The 19,375-nt window shown below is 33.7% G+C and overlaps 1 protein-coding gene across 8 annotated transcripts in view; it reads right to left on the reverse strand.

The window, feature by feature from the left end:
• Positions 1 to 19,375, reverse strand: part of STXBP5L (syntaxin binding protein 5L) — a 428,205-nt gene that overhangs the window by 292,576 nt on the left and 116,254 nt on the right. For all 8 annotated transcript variants that reach the window (XM_046003923.1, XM_046003924.1, XM_046003920.1 and 5 more), the window contains exons 4-5: positions 18,884 to 18,965; positions 17,306 to 17,406 (exon numbers count right to left, since the gene is read on the reverse strand). In XM_046003923.1, the coding sequence (XP_045859879.1) occupies positions 17,306 to 17,406; positions 18,884 to 18,965 (183 nt within the window). The remainder of the gene's footprint in view (positions 1 to 17,305; positions 17,407 to 18,883; positions 18,966 to 19,375) is intronic.

Genomic DNA, 19,375 nt, shown 5'->3' on the forward strand with positions numbered 1-19,375 from the left:
ATAAACCTCTAAGCAGGCTAATCAACAGGAAAAAAAAAAGAAAACACATATTGCCAATATCGGAAACAAAGGAAGATGACTGTATTAGTGCCATGGACATTAAAAAGATCATTAAGGAATATGATGAAAAATTCTATGTCCACATGTTTGATAATCTTAATAAAATGGACTAATTCCCGCTAAGACTAAATTCCTACTAAAACTCACACAAAATAAATAGTACGAATAGGCCTAGATCTATTAAAGAAATTGAATCAATAATTAATTAACTCACCATAAAAAGCACAGCTGAAACAGGTTCATTAGTTAATTCTACTCAACATTTAAGAAACCAAATTATACCAATTATCTACAATGTCTTCCAGAAAATAAAAGCAGAGACAATACTTCCTAACCCATTCCATGAGACTAACATTACTGCAATACCAAAACTATACAAAAACATAACAATAACAGAAAACTATAAACTAATACCTCTCATGAACATAAATGAAAACATTCTCAACAAAATATTCATAAATTAAATCAAAAAATGTATAAAAAGAATTTTATACTAAAACCTAGTGCAATTTATTCTAGGTATGCAAGTCTAGCTCAATGTTGAAAATTAATGTAATCAATCATATCACCAGTCTAAAGAAGAAAAAACATAATCAATAGATGCAGGAAAATCATTTGAAAAAATCTTATATTCATTTGTGAAAAACTCTCAGTAAACTAGGAAGAGAGAGGAGCTTCTTCAACCTGATAAAGAATTTCTACAAAAATCCTACAGCAACATCATCCTTATAATGAGAAACTAAATGCTTTTCCCCTAAGATAGGGAACAAGAGAAAGTTATACCCTCACACCACTCCTATGCAATATTGCATTGGAAGACCTGGCTAATGCAATATGACACTTAAAAAGAAATAAAATATATATAAATTGCGAAGAAAGATATGAAATTATCTATATTCACAGAAGACATGACTGTCTTATTAGAAAATTCTGAAGAACTGATGAAAGCAACATCCTAAAACTAAAAAAACAATTATAATAAGGTTCAGGATATGGGATAATTGCTATTAGTTGCTTCTCTATATACCACAAACCAACAATTGGGTTTGAATTTAAAAACATAATACTATCTATAATAACACTAAAAACAATTAGATATTTAGATATAATTCTAACAGCATATGTATAGATCTATATGTGGAAAACTTCCAAGATCTAACAGAAAAATCAAATGAATATCAGAAGGGTTTGTTTTGTTTTGTTTTTGTAAATACTGACAAAATAATTCAAAGTTTATACAGAAAGGCAAAAGACCCAGAATAGCTAACACAATACAGAAGAGGAAGGAAGTAAGAAATGGGGAGAAAAAAGGAGTCAAGGTAGCAGGGAGGGGGAAAAAAGTGGAGAAGGAATGAGGAGAAATACAATGACAATAAAAAAGTTGAAGGACTCATATTAGCTAATTGCCAGATTTATTTCAAAGTGTTTACAATCTAGACAGCACTACACTAGCGAAAGAATAAAAACACAGATCAATGGAATAGACTAGGTAGTCCAAAACTTGACACACACAAATACAATCAACAAAGAGCAAAAGCAATTTATTGAAGAAATTATAATCTTTTCAACAAATGGTACTTAAACAATTTGACATCCATATGTAAATAAAATGAATCTAGACACAGACTTTACATCTTTCACAAAAAATGGATCATAACTTTAATGTAAAATGCAAAATGACAAAAATTCTAGAGGTAAACAGAGGAAAATATAAGACCTGAATTTGGCAATGAATTTTAAGATACAACACCAAAACACAATCCACGAAACAAAAAGTGCTAAGTTGGACTTCATTAAAATTATAAACTCCTGCTCTGTAAAAGACACTGTTAGGAGATTTAAAAAACAAGCCACAGACTTAGCAAAATACATACAAAGTACACATATGATTAGGGTCTTTTTTAAAAAAGATATTTATTTATTTATTTAAGAAAGAAAGAGAGAGAGGAGGGAGTAAGAAACAGTGTGTTGGCGGGGAAGGAGCAGAGGGAGAGGGATAAGCAGACTCCGTACTGAGCACAGAGCACAATGCAGACTTCAATCCCACAACTGCAAGATCACTACCCAAGCCAAAACTGAGAGTTGGATGCTCAATTGACAGACACCTGGATGCCCTTCCAACTAGGGTCTTATATCTGAAGTATATAAAGAACACTTAAAACTCAACAGTAAGAACACCACCAAATAAAGCTTAAAATGTACAAAACAGATGCCTCATCAAAGAAGATGTAAGATGGGAAATAAGAAGATAAAAAGATGCTCAACACATCTGTCATTAAGACAATTACAAATACTACAATAAGATGACTCTACACACCATTAGAATGGCTAAAAATCTAAAACACAAATAAAACAAATGCTTGCAAGGATATGGAAGAACAGGAACTATCATTCATTTCTAGTGGAAATGCAAAATGGTACAGCTACTTTGGAAGACAACTTGGCAGATTCTTACATAGCTGAAAACAGTCCCATTTGATCTAGCAATTGTGCTCATAAATACTTTCCAAATGAATTAAAACCAAGGAAATCTGCATGCAAATTTTTATATCACTTCTATTCATAATCACTAAAAACTGGAAGCAACTAAGATGTCCTGTAATAAGTGAATGGATAAACAAATTGGTACAAACATACAATGGAATATTATTCAGAAATTTAAAAAATGGGTTATCAAATGGCTAAAAAGACATGGAGGAAACTTGTGCATATTGCTTACTGAAAGAAGCCTGCCTGAAAGGACTACATATATAAAAGTACAATCATACAACATTCTGGAAAAGGCAAACTATAGAGGTAGTAATACAATCAGTGGTTGCAAGATGCTCAGGGAAAAGGGGACAGGGTTGAATAAATGAAAACCAAGATTTTTATGGTGGTAATACTCTTCTTCATGAAACTGTACTGGTGAATACATAATATTGTACATTTGTAAAAATCAATACAAGTTTACAGCACAAAGAATGAACCTCAGTGCATGCAAATTTTTAAAATCACTTCTTAGAATTGAGAGGATCCCAAGAGGGAATGTAGACTATCACAAAATAATTTAATTCCATTTCAAATGTATGAAACCATCTTAATAAAGACAGCTGAGGGAAAAGGTGCTGACCTAAATAATTATGGAAATGAGTACAGTCTATAAGACTACAGACAAAAAGAACTTCACATAAACACTATAGTCTAGTTGCTAAAGTTGCTTCCAACAGGGATATGGATTAGTAATTCTGATACTGATACACATGGACACTGGAATTGAACAACTAGATAAATGGATAGTAGATAGTACAAGACAAGTTTCTCAGTATTTGGATGGAAATTTATAGATGGGGGGGGATGGCCCCTATGGTAATGAATTACAGTTGGAGACATCAAGATGAATTCACATCTTGGTGAAGAAGTAAGGTAAACTCACATTTACCTTAATATAGATCAAATAGATAATATATATAAGTATTTGTACATATTTGTTTAGACATGGGTTAGTATAGGAACATATGTTTCTTTGCTATGTTAGGTGAGTTGGCCTAGAAGCAAGCATGTACCAGTAGCAATGAGCACACCTAGTATCCATATTTTGGTATCTGATATAATAAAATGAAAGTAGAGAAAAGACTGATTCTAGGACTAGGGCCTAAAGTATGTAAGATGAGTTTGATGGAGCTTGATGGAGTTGGATGGGAGTTTGAGAAGCTGTTGCTCCTTTGTCAAAGATCAGTTGACTATATTTATAAGGGTCTATTTCAGTACTCACTATTGTGTTTCTGTCATTGTGGTTTTAATTTACAATTCCCTCCTGGCTCATTTTGCTGGACATCTTTTCATGTGCTTATTATCCATCTGTATATAAACTCTTCATTGAAATGTCTATTTGTGTCTTTTGCCCAGTCTTTGGGTTATTTTTTTAATAGACTAGTTTTTAAAAACAGTTTTAGACTTACAGAGTAAAAGAAAGACAGTACAAATGGTTTCCATATAATCCCATCATCTAATTTCCCTTTACTAACATCTTACATTTGTTATAATTAATTAACCAATATTGATTCTTTATTATTAAATTCCATAATTTATTCACATTTCCTTTTTACCTTTCTTCTTCTACTCCAGGATCTAATCCAAGATTACATTTAGTTGTCATATCTTCCTGGGAACCTCTTGTATTTAATAGTTGCTCAGATTTGTTGTTCTTAATGACTCACAATTTTGGAAGCTGCCTGGTCAAATATTTTGTAGGATGCTCTTCTATTGGAACTGGATGTTTTTCTCACAGTTAGACTAAGGGTATGTGTTTGGGGGAGGATGATCACAGAGGTAAAGTGCCATTTCATCATTTCAAGGGTATATACTATCTATATGATTTAACACTGTTGATACGGACTTGGATCACTTAGTTGAGGTAGTGTTTGTCAGGTTATCCCACTATAAATTTACTCTTTCTTCTATTCTTCCATATTGTTCTCTTTGGAGGGAGTCATTATGCATAGCCTGCACATAGAGTAGGGACTTATGCTCAACCTCCTTAAGGGCAGAGGAAATTTAGAAATTATTTGGAGTTTATTTGAAAAGGAGAGTTATCTCTTTTTTCCCATTTATTTATTTACATATTTTTCATTGATTCATTCAATCATTTATTTGTTGTAATATGAACTCATAAAATTTTATTTCATACCTTTGGTTATAATCTAATTCTAGTTTACTACCTTACTGCTCTTATTATTCCAATTTTGGTTGTCATTAGATCTTTCAGTGTCTCCTGTGTCCTTTAGCATACCCCATCATTATACACCTTAAAAAATTTAAAATATTTTCATAATTCACAGTTCTTAAAAAGGAACTCTCTTTCATTGCTGGTGCGAATGTATAATGGTACAGCTACTTTGGAAGATAGGGTAATTTGGCAGTTTCTAAAAAAACTGAACATATTCTTATGATAGTATCCAGTAATTACACTCTTTAGTATTTACCCAAAAGAGTTAAAAACATATGTCCACATCTACACATGGATGTTTATAGCAGCTTTATTCATAATTGCCAAAACATAGAGGCAATCAAGATGTTGGTCAGGAGGTGAACAGATAAATAAGCTCTGCTATATATTCAGATAATGAAATAAGATTCAAGTCATAAAAATAAGTGGGAGAAAAAAAAATATGTGAAAGAAGCCAATCAGCAAAGTCTACATACCCTGTGATTCTAACAATATGACATCTGGAAAAGGCAAAACTATGAAGACAGTAACAAAACAGTAGTTGCTAGGGATGGATTGGGTGCAGAGATGAATAGGCAAAGTATAGTGTATTTTTAGGGCAGTAACTACTCTGTATGATATTATAATGATGGATACATGTCATTATACATTTGTCCAAATCAATGTCAGTATCCTGGTTCTGAATTCATACCATAGTTTTGAAAGATGTTACTACCATTAGGTGAAACTGGTCAAGCAGTACATGAGATCCCTCTGCATTATATATTGTAACTGCATGTGAACTTATAATTATCAATTTTTTATCCTCCTAAGCTTGAGAAGGGGCTGCCTAGGGAGAGCTGGATTCCTCAAAAAAAATTAATAAAAATAATTAAATTAGAATCACTAGTTCTGACCAAGGAAAAATAGCTGCTTTTCTTCCTGATCCTCTGTTTTTACAACTAAATTATCCTGGATATAACATAAATAATGCATAGTTAGAAGCTGGGAAGATGGCAAAGTAGGACCCTAAGCTCATCTCTTCCCAAAGATACAACAAAATAATACAACACAAATAACATCAGCATGAATAGTCCAGAAAATGAGAGGAAGACTGGCTGTTTGAAGTTGAACAAACTCCAAAGCTAAAGGTAGAAAAGAGGCCATATTGAAGAAGGTAGGAAGGATGAAGACAGAGATTGGAAGTGAAATGGACCATGGCCATCTGGGGTGAGGAGGGAGCTTGAGGCACGGAGAAAGGTGAAAAACAAACTCTCATACTGGGGAGTTCACACATGGAAGAGGAATCTCCTAACATTTGGTTTTGAAAGTGAGAGGGGCCCAAACTTGTGAGTTCTTACAACTAGTGAGACTTAAAGACTGGAACATTTTAAATCAGCAGGCTCCACTCTTGGAGAGTCCAGAAGGCATCAGGAAGTGAAGACCTTAAAGAGATGCCTGACAAATAGCCCTGGAGATACAGGGTGGAAGCATCAGTATGAAAAACACCCAGGGCAGACAGGAGGGAGAGTTATTTACTCACCCCAGTACATGGCCTGGAGAGGCAGGGATCATGGGGAAACCCCTCCAGGAACAAGGGAGGTATCAGGCATCATTTCCACCCCCAGCATATTATAAACACATGGGCACATGCAAGAACCAGCATGGCACCAACTCTAGCTACCCAACTTGTTTACAACAAGCCCCACTTCCCTGAATTTCAGTAGATCTACCCTTCACAGTCATGCTTCCCTCTGTTTCAGTGTTACAGAAGCCCTCCACCAGAAGACCCCACCAACACATCTCCTGACCCACACATTTGGTGGAACTTCAGTTCTAGTGGCAGCAGCAGGACTCATTTCACAAGACCAGTACACACCTTGTTAAAACATGCCATATCCAGCCAGGGACCAAACACGACCCAAAACAGCCAAAGAAAGCTTCTTCTTTGATTGGAATGAAGGAAAACACATCCAGGACACAAAAACAAGGCACGCACAAAGCACATTGGATATACTCCTGAATTGTCAGGTTGTAGAGAAAGGAGACACTGCACTGCAGGGCATATAGGATCTCTTCTTCATAAATCCATTACCTTTAAGAGCAGGAGGCCAAGGAAAATTGCCATAAAACAAAAGCATCAAAAAATCAGTTTCACTGAGTCTATCGCCACCCCCAACAGGGGGCGGGGAGACTATGCCCAGAGTTGTTGAGGAACAATGCAGCAGGCCCCTCCCCCAGAAGATGGGCTGGAAGCCAACAACCCTAAGGTCCCTATAAAACCAGTGCATTTGCTTGGGTTGTGATCGATAATTTGGACTTTGTACATTCCCTCAACCACCCCTCAACAGAATGACTAAGAGGAGGAACCCACAACAAAGGAAAAATTCAGAGACCGTGACATCTGCCACAGAACTAATGGATATGGATATAACCAAGATGTCAGAGATTGACTTCAGAGTGACATTTATCAAGGCAATATCTATGCTTGAGAAAAATACTAATGACAATATAGAATAAGGGCAGAAATGATATCTAATCAGGCTGAACTTAAAAATGCTATGAATGAAATGCAGGCTAAGCTGGATACTCTGACTGCTAGAGTAAACGAGGCAGAAGAAGGAATTAGTGAGATAGAGGATAAGAGGATAGAAAGTAAGGAAATTGGGGCGGCCTGGGAAAAACAAATGAACACCCAAGGTATCAAACTGAGAGTTTAGTACTCAATGACACCTTCCAGTATCAGCATTACTGGGATCCCTGAGGGGGTGGTGAGAAAAAGAGAGGTCTAGAAGGTATATTTGAGACAAATCTAGCTGAGAACTTCCCTAAACTGGGGAAGGAAACACATATTCATGTCCAAGAGGAAGAGAGGACCCCTCCCAAGATCAAGAACAGACTGACACCATGACATATAATAGCATGGTTTGCAAGAAACAATCTTGAAAGCAGTGAGAGGAAAGAGATTTCTTACATACAGAGGGAGGAATTTCAGAATAACTTCAGCCCAGTCCACAGAGACCTGTCAAGTCAGAAACAAATGGCAAGACATTGGGTACTAAATGAGAAGAACACACAACCAAGGATACTTTATCCAGCAATACTATCATTCAGAATGGATGGAGAGACAAGTGGCTTACAAGAACAGCAGAAACTGTAAGAATCTGTGAACACCAAGTCGACCCTGCAAGAGATATTAACAGGGGGTTATATAAAAGGAGAAAGACCCCAAGAGTAATATAGAACAGAAATTTACAGAGACAATCTATAGAAACAAGGACCTCACAGGAAACATGATGAAAATAAAATTATATCTTTCAGTAATCACTCTCAACATGAACGGCCTAAATGCTCCCATAAAATGGCACAGGGTTTCAGATTGCATAAAATGAGAGGACCCATTCATATGCTGTCTACAGGAGACTCATTTAGAACTGCAAGATACTTTCAGACTGAAAGTGAAGGCCTGGAGAATCATCTTTCATGCCAACGGGACCTTTCTTTTTCAAAAGAAAGCTGGGGTAGCAATTCTCATATAAGACAAATTTGATTTTATGCTAAAGGCTGTAGTTAGTGATAGAGAAGGACACTATATCATTCTTTTCTTTTTCCAATTTTTTACATATTTATTTCCCTTTAGAGAAATTATTAGAATATAATGTTATCAAAAGGATTATGGAGCAAGTATACATTTTATTTCTTTTATAGAACAAGTGATATGTAGTAGAAAAAGAGGTAAACAACTAAGAATTCCAAAGCTGTAATATTACTTGTTAAATCCCAGGGTACATCTAGTGTTTGTAGCATTTTAGGTGGTTTACTTAGCCTTAAATCCCTATTTTAATTTTTTTTTTTTTGAAGATGGCTATTTCCAGGACGACATTAAAAGTTAATGAACAGACATTCATTAAAGTCAACCATTTAGTCTTCTGCATACCCTTCACAAATTAATAGTAACATATCATCCAAAACTGTAGGTAAAATATTTATAAATAAGTTCTTGAAAAATAAAGCATTTATAAAGAAAGTTTTATACACATAAAATTGATTAGGTAATTAAAATAAATGGTTTAAAGGTCCAAAGAGTCCTGTAAGCGAAACAAAGAAAATCTCTAGCCTCTCTAGTGACAAGCATAATACATATTTTTAGAGGTATTTATCTTTTTATTTCTTTTTTAAATTTTAATTTAATTTTCTTTTTTTTCAGTGTTCCAAAAGTCATTGTTTATGCACCACACCCAGTGCTGCATGCAATACATGCCCTCCTGAATACCCACCACTAGGCTCACCCAACCCCCACCTCTCTCCCCTCCAAAACCCTCATTTTGATTCTCAGAGTCTATAGACTCTCATGGTTTGTCTCCCTCTCCAATGTTCATAGAAACAATGGCCACAGTCACCAAACTGTGGAAAAAACCAAGATGCCCTTCAATAGAAGAATGGACACTTCTCCAAAGAAGACATATAAATAGCTACCGGACACATGAAAAATGTTCATCATTAGCCATTAGGGAAACTCAAATTGAAACCACATTGAGATACCACCTTATACCTGTTAGAAATGGCAAAAATTGAAACAAGGCAAGAAATAACAAATGTTGGAGAGATGGTGGAGAAAAGGAAAGAACCCTCTTACATTGTTGGTGGCAATGTACTTTGGAAAACAGTGTGGAGGCTCCTCAAAAAATAGAGCTACCATCAATTACACTTCTGGGTATTTATACCAGAGATACAGATGTCCTAAAAAGAAGGGCCACATGCACCCTTACACTCCTAGCAGCAATGTCCACAATAGCCAAACCGTGGAAGGAGCCAAGATACCCTTCAACAGATGAATGGGTAAAGAATATGTGGTCCATATATACAATGGAATATTAGTCAGCCATCAGAAAGGACGAATACCCAACTTTTGCACCAACATGGATGGAACTGGAGGAGTTATACTAGTGTAATAAGTCAAGCAGAGAAAGTCAATTATCATATGGTTTCACTTATTTGTGGAACATAAGGAATAGCATGGAGGACCTTAGGAGAAGGAAGGGAAAAATGAAGGTGGGGGAATCAGAGAGGGAGATGAACCATGAAAGATTCCTGACTCTGAGAATCAAACTGAGGTTTTAGAGGGGAACAGTGTGGGGGATAGGTTAGCCTGGTGATGGGTATTAAGGGGGGCATGTATTGCATGGAGTCCTGGATGTTATATACAAACAGTGAATCATGGAACACTACATCAAAAACTAATGATATACTATATGATGACTAACATAACATAAAAAAAAAAGAATGATGCACTACAATCAAGTAGGATTTATTCTTGGCTTGCAAGGGTGATTAAATATTCACAAATCAATCAACCTCACACATCACATTAATAAGAGAAAGGATAAAAACCATATCCTCATTTCAATAGATGAAGGAGAAAAGCATTTGACAAAGTACAACATTTCTTTATGATAAAAATCCTCAACAAAGTATGTAGGAGGGAACATACCTCATCACAATAGCCACAGCCAGTATGAAAAAGCCATAGCCAATATCATACTCAATAGGGGAATACTGAGACCTTCCCCCTAAGGTTAGGAACAAGACAAGGATATCTACTCTCACCACTTTTATTCAACACAGTACTGGAAGTCCCAGTTGCAGCAATCAGACAACAAACAGAAATAAAAGGCATTCAAAAGTGGAAAGGAAGAAGTAAAACTTTCCCTATTTGCAGATGACCTGATACTATATAATAGAAAAACAGACTCCACCAAAAGACAACTAGAAATGATAAATGAATTCAGCAAATTCATAGGATATAAAATCAATACGCAGAAATCTGTTGCATTTCTATATACTAGTAATGAAGCAGCAGAAAGAGAAATTAAGAAACAATCTCATTTATGATTGCACACAAAATAATAAAATACCAGGAATAAACTTGGGTAAAAGTACAGGTAAAAGTCCTGTACTCTGAAAATTATAAAACACTGTTGAAAGAAATTGAAGATAACACAAACAAATGGAAAGATATTCCATACTCATGGAGTAGGAGAACAAATACTGTTAAAAGACCCATATGACCCAAAGCAATCTACACATTTAATTCAATCTCTGATTTAAAACACAAACAGCATTTTTCATAGAACTAGAACAAATAATACTAACATTTGTATGGAACCACAAAAAAACCTATATAGCCAAAGCAATCTTGAAAGAAAAATAGTACTCGATGCATCACAATTCCAGTCTTTGAATTATATTATAAAGCTGTATTAATTAAAACAGTAGCACTGGCACAAAAATCAATGGAACAGAGGACAAAACACAGAAATAAACCCACAATTATATGGTCAAATAATCTTTGAAGAAGGAGCAAAGTATATAAAATAGGGAAAAGACAGTCTCTTCAACAAATGTTGGAAGAACTAGACAGCTACATACAAAAGAATGAAACTGCTCTACTTTCTCACAACATACACAAAAATAAACTCAAAACTGATTAAAAACCTAAATCTAAGACCTGAAATCACAAAAACTCTAGAAAAGAGAAAAGACAGACATTTCTTTGACATCAGCTGTAGCAACATTTTTCTAGATATTTCTCCAGAAGCAAGGGTAATAAAAACAAAAAATAAATTATTGGAATGTAATCAAAATAAAATGTATCTGCAGAGCAAAGGAAACAATCAACAAAACTAAATGGCAACCTACAGAATGGGAAAAGATATTTGCAAATGATAAAGCTAATAAAAGGTCAGTTTCTAAAATATATAACACCTGATACAACTCAACACCCCAAAATGGGCATAAGTTATGAACAGACATTTCTCCAAAGAAGACGACGACTAACAGGTGCATGAAAAGATACTCAATATCATTCATTATCAGGGAAATACAAATCAAAATTACAATGAGGTATCACCTCACAACCTGTCAGAATGGCTAAAATCAACAACACAGGAAACAACAGGTGTTGGTGAAGACGTGGAGAAAGGGAACCCTTGTGCACTATTGGTGGGAATGCAGACTGGTGGAGCCATTGTGGAAAATGGTATGAAGGTTCCTCAAAAATTAAAAATACTGCGTAAGACTGATGATTCACAGACCTGTACCCCTGAAGCAAATAATACATTATATGTTAAAAAAAATTTTTTAAATTTAAAAATAGAACTATCCTATGACCCAGTAATCATACAACCGGGTATTTACCTAAAGGAGACAAATATACTAACACAAAAGGATACATTCTCTGCCATGCTTTTAGGAACATTATCTACAGTAGCTAAATTAAGGAAACAGCCCATGTCTATCAACTAATGAATGGATAAAGAAGATTTGGGGTGTGTGTGTGTGTGTGTGTGTGTGTGTGTGTGTGTATACATACTGTGGAATATTAGTCATAAAAAGGACTGAAATCTTGCTGTTTGCAACAACATGGATAGAGCTAGAGAGTATTATGCTAAGTGAAATAAGCCAGTCATGAAGACAAATACCATATGATTTCACTCATCCATGAGTGAAACAAGAAACAAGACACAAAACAAATGAGAAAAAGGGAAAAAGAGAGAGAGAGAGAAAGACAAACTAAGAAAAAGACTCTTCACCTGTTGGTAACCAGAGGGGAGATGGGCGTGGAGTTGGGTAAAATTGGAGATGGGTATCAAGGAGTCACTTGTGATGAGCACCAGGTGATGTATGGAATTGTTGAATCACTAATTGTACACCTGAAGCAAATATTACATTGTATGTTAACTATACTGAAATTTAAAAAAAGGTTTATGACTAAACCTAACAAAAATGTGGAAGACCTCAGAAAAACTCATTAATGTTATTTAGAGAATTCAAAGAAGACTTAAGTGGAAGATATATCATATACCATGGTTCATAGACTGAATGATTCAATATTGTCACTGTGAATGACAGTGAATCAATATTGCCATCCCACATCATCATGGGATGTCAGTGCTCTTCAAAGTAGTCTACAGATTCAAAGTATTTTTTTTCTTATTTATTGTATAACTGAAGGTTTGAACCTTTTAATCCCATTTACCTATTTTGCTCACCACCCCCTTCCCTGGCAACCACCAGTTTTTTCTATTTATAAATCTATTTGTTTTGTTTAGATATCACATGTAAATTATATCATATGGTATATTTTTCTGTCTGATATATTTCATTTAGCATATTACCCTCTAGGTCCATCCATACTATCACAAATGGTAAGATTTCATTCTTTTTTTAATCAATCAATTGATTGATTTTTAATCAATCAATCTTTTTTAATCAATCTATATGGAATATAGATATTCTATCTATATCACACACACACATACATCTATACACATACCACATCTTTATCTATTCATCTATTGATGGACACTAAGGTTGCTTCCATACCTTGACTGTTATAAATGCTGCAATGAACATGAGTCTATACACCTTTTCAAATTAGTATTTCTTTTTTTTTTTAAGATTTTATTTATTTACTTGACAGAAATAGATCACAAGTAGGCAGAGAGGCAGGCAGAGAGAGAGAGGGGGAAGCAGGCCCCCTGCCGAGCAGAGAGCCCGATGTGGGACTCGATCCCAGGACCCTGAGATCATGACCCAAGCCAAAGGCAGCGGCTTAACCCACTGAGCCACCCACGCGCCCCTCAAATTAGTATTTCTAATCAAAACCTCAGCAAATGTGTTTGTGAAATTTGAGAAGTTATTTTTTTAACTTTATTTTATTTTTTCAGTGTTCCAAGATTCATTGCTTATGCATCACACCATGCATTTCTAAAATTTAAGTGGAAATACAAAAGTTAAGTTTAAGCAAGAGAATTAAAGTAGAATGGTTAATCGAACTGAAGAATAACCACTAAGTTGAATACTACATAACAATGAAAGTAATAAACTATAGCTACATACAACATGGATGAAATTTTTAAATATAATATGGGCAAAAGAAGCCAAACACAAACAAGAATGTATATATGATATCATTTGTATAATTTTCCAAACAACAGGTAAAACTAACTTATAGTGTTTAAAATCAGGATAGTGTTACACCTGTGGATTAGGTAATGACTGAAAGGTAAAATGGGGGTGCTGGTGGTAGGTCTAGTAATTTTCTATTTCTTGATTTCTGCATTTGTTACAGGGTAAATTATCTCACGGTGTAAATCTAACATTTACGCTGTTTTTTTAAAATGTGTTTTTATTTTAAGATTTTATTTTTAAGCTATTTCTACACTCAACATGGGGCTTGAACCCATAATCTTGAGATCAAGAGTTGTATGCTCCACCAACTAAGCCAGCCAGGCACCCCTAAACAGTTTCTTGATTGGTAACATTTACACACACAACAAAAAGAAAATAAAAAAATAAGGAAGTTCTTTATACACTGATAAGGAATGATCTTTAGAATAAATTCCAAAGAGAATGAAACAATATACAAAACTGTATAACATGTTACAATTTGTGTAACAGAAATATATATATTCATATTTGCTTATATACACACACACACACACACACACATGTAAGGAAAAAATTATATTACATATAATTGCCTTTATGCATACATAATTAATCTCTGGAAAGATACAATAAATTAATAAGTAACACTCTTCGCCTCCATTGATGGGGTCTAAATGTCCAAGTAACAGGAGTAGAAGATAAATCCTTCACTGTATATACAACTTAACATCTTTTGAATGTCAAACCAGGTAAATATGTTAATCCTTTTTTATTTTTTAAGATTTTTTATTTATTTATTTGACAGATAGAGATCACAAGTAGGCAGAGAGGGAGGCAGAGAGAGAGAGAGGAGGAAGCAGGTCCCTGCTGAGCAGAGAACCCGATGCGGGGCTCGATCGCAGGACCCGGGGATCATGACCTGAGCAGAAGGCAGAGGCTTTAACCCACTGAGCCACCCAGGTGCCCCAAATATGTTAATTCTTAAAGAAAATTTTAAAATAAACATGATGCAAGTTTCCTTTATAAAGCAATAGTATATTTTAAATTGAGGTTATAAACTTCCCCAAAAGCCAACTCCAATGAATCACGCTTGCTAGATAATTTAATAAATTATAGGGTTCTTAAAATATTCCTTCCCTTCAGCGTAGCTGATAGTCCTTACAAACACTCCGATGATATCAACTAGCAGAACACCACAGAAATAAAAAAATAAACTCTGATACAATAAGTACAAATAAGTTAATATCTTCATGTTATAGTCTACCTATTGAATTTTACCTGAAAACCATATAAAACAATGCTATGCTTTTCCCGTTATATAATTTATGATCAGTGTTATCAAGGACTATTAACATGTCTAAAATATGAATGTCTTATTTTATTCATTTGCAGATCATGCAGCACAGAAATCAATTGTTCTTCCATATTTAGCTTTAAAATCAGATTTGAAAGGAATCTAAGGATCATTCCTCAGATGCAGCTGAAATATCTAAACCTATTTCTCATTACTGCCTTCAAAGATTATAAGACCAAAAGCTATAGGTGCCCTATAAAAAATAAAATGTATAGCATAAACTATATAAATTAAATATACATATGACAGAAACATAAGGGTATATAGAAATTTACATAGTCAACTGGTTAATTTAAGAAGGCTCAGAGTTCCAAAAGATGGTTGGTTAAATTCTCCTTTATAGATCAAAGCCTCTATTCACCATACATTTAAAAATATACCCCTCCTTACAGGAACTATGATAGCTACTGATTATTTCAATTCATGATATTTTCAAATTCAAGATAATATTTTCAAATTCAAGATAATAAATTTATCTTCAAAAAGATAGATAACATATTTTTGCAAGCATTAAAATAAGCAATGCCTACAAAATTCTATGATTCTATGATATGACCAAAAACTGTCAGCTTGGTCTTTTATGTTACTAACAGGTAAATCCACATCAATTGAGATAATAAAATTATAACTGAAAATCATCACCATAAATTGTTTCTTCCCCCCACCCCAAAAAGGGCCATAAAAAGGGCCAGAACATTTCCTTCAACATTCCAACTGTGAGGGTAAAAAACCTATTCTGTCCATCTACACAGAAGTGTAGGGCCAGATCTACTTAAATCATTTAAACAAACAAAAATCTTACAAGCAGAGAAAGTGATAAAATCAATATGTCAATATCTGAGTAAGAAATATTTTTAGAGATAAAAAACAGGAATAGTATAATAACTCTTGACTGATTTTTAAATTTTTTAATATCCTGAAATTTCTGCTGTATTAATTACTTTAAAATTTAAGATAAAATAACCAAAATTAGATCTAATCGAAATAAAGAAATTCTATCTGGTTTTAGCAGACATCTAAAATATAAATTCCCTCCTCTCAAAATATATTGGATATAATGAAAATTCCCATTGATGCTAAATCCTAAAATACCATAGACATAACACTGATGAATATTACTCAGAATATTGAAGGTTAATGACTTAAATAGTACAGTATGCATATGAGTAGAAAAAGAAAAACTTCAGCTAAATAAAAGAATGTTTGCATAATTGCCATCCTTTTTTCTCACATACTTATAAAAACAGATTTACTTCTTCCAACTCTGTTCATGTCATAACAATTCCTTATTAAACTATTACCATTCAACAAAATAAAATAAGCACTATCTTGAGTTCTTAGCAGTGACTGCCTGCCTCCATTATTCACCTACCTCAGTTTGAATAGTACTTGCTAATCTGTGTAAATTTACTTCTCAAGGGTTTCTTTTTCTTTCATTAACATCAAATTTTCCTGTGATGACCCTTCTCCTTCACTGCAAAGAGTTAGATTGTTTTCCAAATAATAAACAAATATCAGGTTATTTTTCAGTTAAATTACAGAGACAGATAATGAAATACAAATTTTACTTATCTCCAGGCAGATTATCAATTGAGTAGATGTAAATTATGTTTGAGGTTTAACTGACACCAACATTAGAAACATTAAAGTTTGGTAGGTTGTTACAAATAAAATCTAGTAATTTTTCCTATATCTATTCATTTAATTTTCTCTTTCAGATTATTAATATTTCATTCTAAATTGGGGGAATCTAAATTCTGGTCAAATTACCATCTTGGAAAACATTAAGCTTTTATATGTAATATTGCTCAACACTTACTACCAACATTTTTGGAATCTAAAACTTTTGTCTCAGGGTTTTTTCATGTTAAAATATTTAAGCAAAAGAGTTTAGTGTAGGACATAACTGCCATGATCAAAAGGTACAAAAAAAATTTAGTATTTACTTGACTTTTAAATTTTAAGTCTGAGTTTTCAGCACCGTGGCCTAGGTGAAAAAAAATGCATCATTGCTACAGTGCCAGTTTATAGCAAGAACAGAAATGTTAGGAATTCCCCATTAGATGATTAAATCTAATTAATTATGAATTTTCTATGAATTTTACTATAAAAACAAGCATACCATCAAAATTTTTCTAGATTTTAAGGTTCTGAAAAACAAAAACCAAATAGTCTTCCAAAAGTTAACCTGAAACTTCTCAGGAAATACTTTTCTCATACATCAAGAAATTGTTTAATTCAGACATTCTTACCTTTCTCGGTTAAATTTAAGAGAATGAAGAATAGCTGGCCTTTTTTGTCTGAGATTCCACAAATGAAGGGTATCATCTGAACTTGCACTAACCAAAGCACCCTGAAACAAAAAAGAAGACAAAATAAGTGAGTAACTTCCTTAAGAGATTTTTGTTAAGCAAAAAAAGCTAATTTACTGAATTTTTTGCTATTTGATGAGTTATTTGTATCTCTATAACCTACAAATATAAGGAAAAACAATTGTAGGTACTTTAATCAGGAAGGTTAAGAATGCTGAGTAGAAGCAAGTGAATTTCTGAACTGGTCTGGATGACTAACTCAAGAAATATGCATTTACCACCAGAAAGAAATAATTATTGTAAGCATCATTAGGACTATTAGGGATTATTGTATTTTCTTTGGGAAAACTAACTTTAATTTTCTTGTCTCTAATATTCACACACATACTATGTGTCTTATCTCCCTCTCTTATGGTGGTATCCCATAGCAAGTATACCTACAAGGAAAAATATGCTAGGTTTGTCAATAAGGAGAATTTCACTGACTTCTGAGAAAGAGTTTGAACTGAGAGAAGTAAAAGGTGGACATCTGCCAACATCACAAATTTTTCATTCCTTAAGAGTCTCTGACACAAAAGTCTATGAACCATTTTACCCATGTTTATGATTAGAAAATTCTTAGAGAAAAACATATATGAATATATATGGAGATATTGAATAAAAGATTATTTATACCATAAGAAAACAATCAGCAGTACTTCATTTTTTTTTTTCCTCAAGGCATTGAGTTCAGTCTGCTAAGTGCCTGAATTTGGTATGGCACAAATTTTTAAGGCATTTTTGCATTGACAGCTCACTTAACTGAAAATAGCTCTAAAAGACACAATGATCCACTTAAAATGTGAATAATAACAATGAGCACGGAAGGCCTTAAGAAGCCTCTAACTAATGAAAATCTGCAACTTTTCCAAGCTTTATAAATACATACTCTGTGGTTAGGAAGTTCCTCATCACCACAGGTCTACAGAATAGGAATAGAGTAGGGAGACAATCATCGTTATAGCTATGGATGAATAAATAAATAAATAAGCATATATGTACCAGTAAATATATCTGAATACATATACAGATAGCAGAATCCATAGGTAAATAACTGAAAAAGTTATTTCATGAAAGATAAGGGTAAACATGAAGTTAATGCTGATTATAAAATTCAAATTAGTAACCTGAAGAAAAGTTTAATAATCAATGGAGCAATCAGAATTTTAATAATTTTTTTAAAAAAATGTAAATAATTGATCTGTAAATTATGCTGCATAATAAGAACAGGATCTTCTGGTATATGCAAACTTTCTCCTTTAAAATTTAATAGACAAACACTGACATAGTCTTTTATAAGAAATGTGACCATGAATAATATTGGACACATATATACCTTTAAACATTTAGAATATATAAAAAATAACATATTTAAATAAAAATAATATATTTTATATAGCATAATATTAAAAAGGTCACATCAACTAATGTAGTGTGTATATGTACATCTCTGTGATAAATAGTAAAGAAAATCCTTACCTCATTGATCAAGAATTGGAGCTGCAGGACAGCTGCACCACTTTCATGTTGGCAATAACAATCAACGCCAGGTCTCCCAAGTCTAGTATACTAAAAATCAAGGATTCTAACATTTTAATTAGTACTAATATTAATGAGTAAAGTAAAAACTAACTTACTTAACATCTAATGTTTTGCTTTTTAGTTGTTCTTATTTTTGTAAATATAGAGTCAAAAAATCTTAGTTGATACAAATTACATTATGCAGCATAAAACATTAACAAAATGGCCAAATAGGACTTCTCTGCACATATGGCCTCCTTGACAACAATAACTTGCCATCTATGCACAAACAAAAGTGCTTTTCTGGGAGCTTCCAGATCTAGATAGGAGACTGTAAAATCACAGTGCAGACCAAGAATGAAGAAACTTGTTTTGAGAAGGCAGGCTTATGCCAGACAGCTGATTTACTGACTGTAGTCTAGCTACAGAAACAGAAATACCTCTGTACCC

Source organism: Meles meles, chromosome 4, assembly GCF_922984935.1.
Source record: "Meles meles chromosome 4, mMelMel3.1 paternal haplotype, whole genome shotgun sequence".
In the NCBI taxonomy this organism is placed as follows: Eukaryota; Metazoa; Chordata; class Mammalia; order Carnivora; family Mustelidae; genus Meles; species Meles meles.